This window comes from Triticum aestivum, chromosome 6B (assembly GCF_018294505.1).
Source record: "Triticum aestivum cultivar Chinese Spring chromosome 6B, IWGSC CS RefSeq v2.1, whole genome shotgun sequence".
In the NCBI taxonomy this organism is placed as follows: Eukaryota; Viridiplantae; Streptophyta; class Magnoliopsida; order Poales; family Poaceae; genus Triticum; species Triticum aestivum.
In genome coordinates this window covers 273,949,107-273,955,144 of record NC_057810.1, presented here as the reverse complement: position 1 = coordinate 273,955,144, position 6,038 = coordinate 273,949,107, and the positions used below count along the sequence as shown (strand labels likewise).

General features: G+C 41.5%; 1 protein-coding gene across 1 annotated transcript; it reads right to left on the bottom strand.

The window, feature by feature from the left end:
• Positions 1-868: 868 nt before the first annotated feature.
• On the bottom strand, positions 869-6,038 carry LOC123136913 (uncharacterized; the record flags this gene model as incomplete). Its single annotated transcript, XM_044556421.1, is given in 8 exon segments — positions 869-1,332; positions 1,686-3,191; positions 3,287-3,539; positions 3,764-3,852; positions 4,390-4,510; positions 4,784-4,906; positions 5,732-5,797; positions 5,899-6,038. Coding segments are annotated over 5 exon segments (537 nt in total), but the record flags the coding sequence as incomplete, so codon positions are not given.

Here is a 6,038-nt window from a genome sequence, read left to right as displayed (position 1 = left end):
ATCCGAACGGACCGCCGTTTTTAACTCGTACTGAGGTACTTACTACTCCCGAACTGGGGTGGCTGTCGTTGAACTGAATGACATTTTTTTTCAAAAAGAAAAGTTTTGTGTGTCTTTTTCTAACTCAACATTTTTTTGCAACAGTGCTTTGGACTTCTCTCAATTTACTAGAACTTTTTACCATTTGATTTTCCGTGGGTTTCTTTTTGTTTGAGCTTTTCTCCCAACCTCATCTGGGATGTCATGTTGAACTTACAACTTCTTTTAATCAATGGCAAAGCTAGCAAATAGTAGGACATTCACCCAACTTTTTTAACCCAAACTGATTATTCTCTTTAATTTGAACTGATCATTCATTTTTTAGAATTCAATCTAATCATGGCTTTTACTTCAAACTGTTTTTTAAATTCAAACTAACCATTTTTTTCATTTTCAACTGATCATTGTTTTTAATTTGTACTGATTAATTGTTTTTTATGTAAATCATTTCTTTCATTCTTGCATGCACAGCAAACGGTCATGTATACCTTCTTTGAAGAAGTAACAATCATATCATCATAGACAGAAAATTTTCCGCACATATAATACATGTACATGAATGACATATACACCACAACAGCTGCACATTTTCATAGATGAATGACATATACACCACACGGACTGCACATTTTCATATTATCCATAGCACCCACCGCAACACAAAAATCGCAGGCCTATTTCCTGCACAGCAAATGTTCAACCACACCCACATGACAATAATAATAATCATCAGAAAATAAAGTGCTTTCGCACAAGGGTACAAAAAAATTTCCACTAGTGCAAAGCTTGACCCGACCAAACACTATTGTTCTCTAACACACATAGGAACTTATAGCAATTGGTCATTTGAACCAAGAGCAATAGAAATAAGAAATGTGTACACGGATACAACTTTGCATCATCAAAATCTAGAGTTAGAAGACATTTACATATGATGAGGTTTCTCAATGGTAAAATACGCATATGATGCGCATGTAGCAGCAGACAATCTGGTTTCCGTGTGCATTAAAAAATCTTCACAATAAAACTTCACTGAGAAGACAAAGGCTACATTTACTGAATGTGCAATAGCAATTAACAAAGAATTAATCTGCATGAACAACGACAAGCCTGAAGCTCATCAATACTAGAGCTGTGCATGGATAGGCTCGACGGTGAGTGCACGGGGGCGGGGGAAGAACAGATAGGACCTCCGGCGATGCCCGGAGCTGGCATGAGGCGCATCGGCCTTCTTTGACCGATGCTCCGTTGGCTTATGCCAGAAGTAGAACTTCCTGGCCTTCCAAACTAGTACTGGAGACAAGTACCAAAGAACAACATGCATCAGTATTTAGAAGGCATACAAGGGCTACACAATGCCATGAGGTGCCAAAAAACACAATAGTTTGTGCATCTTTTAACACAATGACATTTTATGGAACTGCTTCAGTAATACATCTATACTATCCAGAATAACAAATTAACCAAAAGAAAACTAATTTATGAAGGAAACAATTCCTGAAATTTGGTTTGAGCTTGGTTTGTTGAGATTTTTGAACTCGTACAGCAGTAATACCTGAACTTGCATGGCACACTCTTTATTCAGTTGAGGGCGTCTCATATTTTGTAGAATATACTACATGTAAAGAGGAAGGGGGAGACCAGACCTCGTCGTTGCGTCGTTGAACGGCCTCGGCTGTCGGTAGTGAACGAACTATGGTGCCGGCGGTGAACGGGCTGTCCGCTGCGGGAATGGGGGGATGTGGCACGGCCTGCAGAAGCAGGGGGTGGTGACCTGCAGAAGGAAGAGGCTGCGACCTGACGGCGGAAGAGAACTGAAGAAATAAATATTGGGGCCTGCTCATATATCCACAAATTCAGACACCAAAACTAAAAGAAAATAAAAGAACAGAAATAATAGAATGTTAAATTTGACATCTCAGTTTTTAGCATCACTTATATACCTTTTGTTTTTTCACTCCTATCTAATCTTCAACAATTTACTCAAACCATTCACACTCATATGAGCTTTCCATTCAAGACTTCCTTTCCTATCTTCTTCTAAACAATTTGAGAACTTGAACCACATTTTATTTTGGAAGCTGTACTGAAACCCTAGCACATACACTACTTTACAGCAAGTAGCTTTAGAACAAAACATAATTGAAAGTTGCAAGCAGTAAATATACCATATTTTTGTACATACAAGCATACGGAAAATTATAGAATCAACATAGCATACCCTGATATGTAGTTGCACTGACGCTCTGGGAATTTTAGAACTGAAGAAGCACAGACTGGCTTTTTCTTACCTTTTCCATTTATGTTGTAATCCTTTCATTTTTTTGGTTGTTACCCAAACAACCACTGTAAGACATTACATTCTGTTTCCCCTTATTAATGAAAAATGACACACAGTAGGGCTGTTACCCTACTGTTCTTTGGTCAAAAAGAAAACAGACTGGCTGCACTAATAAATAAGATATAAATGTTTACTGTCCAAGAGCGGCTGTGCCATGTATTCAGAATTTCCTCGCACCATTTGTCATACACAAAAGTCATGTATGGCTATCAGGCACATCTTCTATATATAGAAGGACCATTAAGGGGCTTAGAAACCAACTAGGAGTACATGATTTCAATCAACTCGATGCTCATCAGTACTAGAATTATTGGACAAGAAGTTTAGATTTGTAGCAGCACACGCACCAAACTTACAGATTTTTCTTGAACTTATTTAGGTGACTGAAGACAAGCAATGAAACAGATATAATAACAAAACATTCATTCTCATATAGCTAGAGAGATGTAAACAAACTATTTTACTACATCGCAATGTTGATTCGATGGGGCACTAGCTACAGTTATACATAAACTCCTTACCTTTTTCTCAGTGAAAATGTCAGAAGGGCTCATTTATTTTTCGTTCGAACTTACCACGTTTCTCAGTTTGAACTTTTAGAATTTTGGTCGATGAACTTCAAACATATAACTATTCATTTTTTATCCATTTGAACTCCTATATAAACTCAATTATTTTTAGACATACGAACAAACATGAAGTGAACTGACGAGCAATATTACTGCCTACGAGATGAGAGATGAGAGAGCAATATTACTGTGTACGAGACAGAGGTTCTGCCTTCTTCCGTCAGGTCTGAAACAAAGCAGCACTAGTTCAATTGAAAATAAAATGTCAGTTCAAACAGGAGGCACGGAGATCTTCACCGTCGGGAGATGGAGAAGAGAGATTTTGAGCAGGGTGTACCTCTCGATGACTGGGAAGGAGGCACGGGAGAAAGTAGGCATTGCGACAGTGAACGGCCTCCGGCGGCGGTGTTGGACTGCTGGACGGAGCGGTGTCGGGCCTCGCCGCCGTCCTCACCTGAGGAGGTGCTAGACAGCCTGGCCTGTGTGTGCGGCAAGGGGGAGGAGAGACTCCGATGCTACATGAGGGAAGATGATGGACGACTCACGCATGCTAAACTCTTGAACTTGCGCCAGGACAATCTTTGAACCTCCTACAAGAAAAGAATATATATCATACATCATTTTCTATTTATATCTTGCTCAATCATGTACCCAAAAAATTTAAACACAACAAAATATCAGCCTTTTGGCTCCCAAACCTCCTGCATATACATTTTGAACTGATGTTCTTTCTGCCATTGCACTGTTGTTGATATATACAAAGTAACTGAAATTCTGTATCTTTTTTGTCAATTCAAATGTAGAGGGGCATTACCATCAGAGGATCTGCAGCAGCCAGTCACAACACTTTGACTCGTCCTCCATCAGCAGTTGCTCCCATGCACCAGGATGACTGTCCCTAACCTGGCGTATAACATTATTAGAACCTGCAGGTTCTCCACACTAGCACTGAGATTTTTCTTTTCCTACTTTTTAACTAAATCAAACTTCCGAACTCGCTCTATGACAATGATTGAACTTGCACATTTCAGCCGTGGCATCAAGCAGCAACTAGAAGTAAACAATTTTTATAGCACTAAAAAAGTTCAAAACATCACATTAATAAGCACAATGGTGGATATCACAGTGACGCCGAAGAAGGCACATCTATCCAGTAACAATTTCAATTAGAAAAACACAGTAGCAATTTTGCCGAATGCCATCAAATGAAACTTGCATGGTTCAATTAGAAACACACATTAGCAAACATATTTGCAGATTTTTTATGTATGAAAAAGCTAGTGGTTTAAATTGAAAACATGGACAGCGCCACCACACATTTTCTTTTAGTATATCTTCTCATTTCATCCTACAGTGCATGTTTTGTGTTATAGGAAGAAAATGGAAAACATAAAGGGAATCGTACTTATGATTGGGAATTAGATGTACTGAATAGCTTACATTAGATGAATTGGAAAAAAATACAAGCTCGAGAGCCTCACGAAGAACTGGATCACGGTTTGGGGCTGCGAAAGGTGGTGAAGCTCCACATCCGCCATCGCCGGCAAGCTCCAGCCATGGGCTACAGCAGAAAGGAAAGGGTGAAGCTGATGCGATCGTCACTACAGAGGAAAGAGGAGCTGAGGCCTTGGACTACTGCTCATAATGAACTGAACTAAAATAAATCTTTGTTTATGCATTTAAGCAAACACTTTGAAGCAGATTAGTTTTATATACTTGGCTTAATACCTACTCTTCTCAGTGTTCATTTTTCTTCTTACTCCCTGACCAACTGACAGGAACAGGGGCGAAATGAACCAGTAAGCAAGAGACGGCACCAGGGTGAAGTACCTACCGGTGCCGGTGGAGAACCACGGTGGTCTTGCCAGCGAACATGGGGTCGACTATGACGTTAATCTCGCCGAGTTGGACGTCCTCGCCCCCCGTGGCTTCTCCTGCAGGTTCCACTTTTTTTCCACTGAAGAAATTGAATTGAGTGTGTGACGAGTTAGTTAATGTGAAATTGAACTGAGTGTTTCACATCACTCTACAGCACACCAATGCGTACGCACTGCCAGTAGTGAAAAAATGTGCATCAAGAGTAGCTACCATTTATCATCAGGGGCGTGCACCACCAATAGAGAACAAGCAGCAAGGTGCAGGAGCGGGGTGGCCGGCGCCCGAGGTTATGGCTAGAGAGAAAGAAGCCAAGAAGGGGAAATGGAATTACGCAGCCGTTGAAGTGGGATTGACAGGAGGAGAGGGTTTTTCTTTGCTGAACTGATAGAACTTTTTTTGTTTAGTGAACAAAATATAATGCATAAATTTTACTCATATTGACACTTCCAGATGTATGAACAGGCTATTCAGCTAAGAGCTAACCATATGTTCATCTCGAGCTGTATGGTGATCATTATATATAAAAAAACAGTGCCAATTCAGATTTGTTAAACCCGTTTCAGATGCTGGCGTGATAGATACCAGAAGAAAAAAAATGATTGGAGCAATCAGGCAGAAACATGGCCTCCCCCTAGGATCTGTGCCACCTTTCCCCCTCCTGTACCAAGACTATAACAACTCGGCTCCACCTAATCACCGGCTGATAAGCCAGACCGCTTCAAATCATTGCCGAATCACCAACCAACAACACCCGGGCAAGCTAATCTACAGTTATACAGTTGCATACGCCCAGGAAAAAATCCCAGAAAATTCCAACCCAAGCTCTACCACTAATATCTCGCAAAAAAAGTCTATGACTAATAGCACTAAAATCACCATGGGCGCCGCGGATTCGCAAGCTTACCTGAGTTCAACGGAAGCGGCGTCCGTACTCGTACCCCATTCCTGAGCACCAAGTCCTCCTCCAGTGCTGCACAAACCAAGAGCACCCAGAATCAGCTCACCTAGATCACCGGAAGTAGTCCAAGAAAGAAACAAGCAAGCAAGCGAAAATCCATGGAGAAGACGGACCTGCGGCGAGCGGGCAGGAGACGGAGACGAGCAACAGAAGCAGAAGCAGCGGCGGCGGCGGCACGGGAAGCCGATGGCGCGAAGAGGGCGGCAGGTCGTCCATCATCAGCACGGCAGCTCGTGGGGAGGAATGTCAGCGG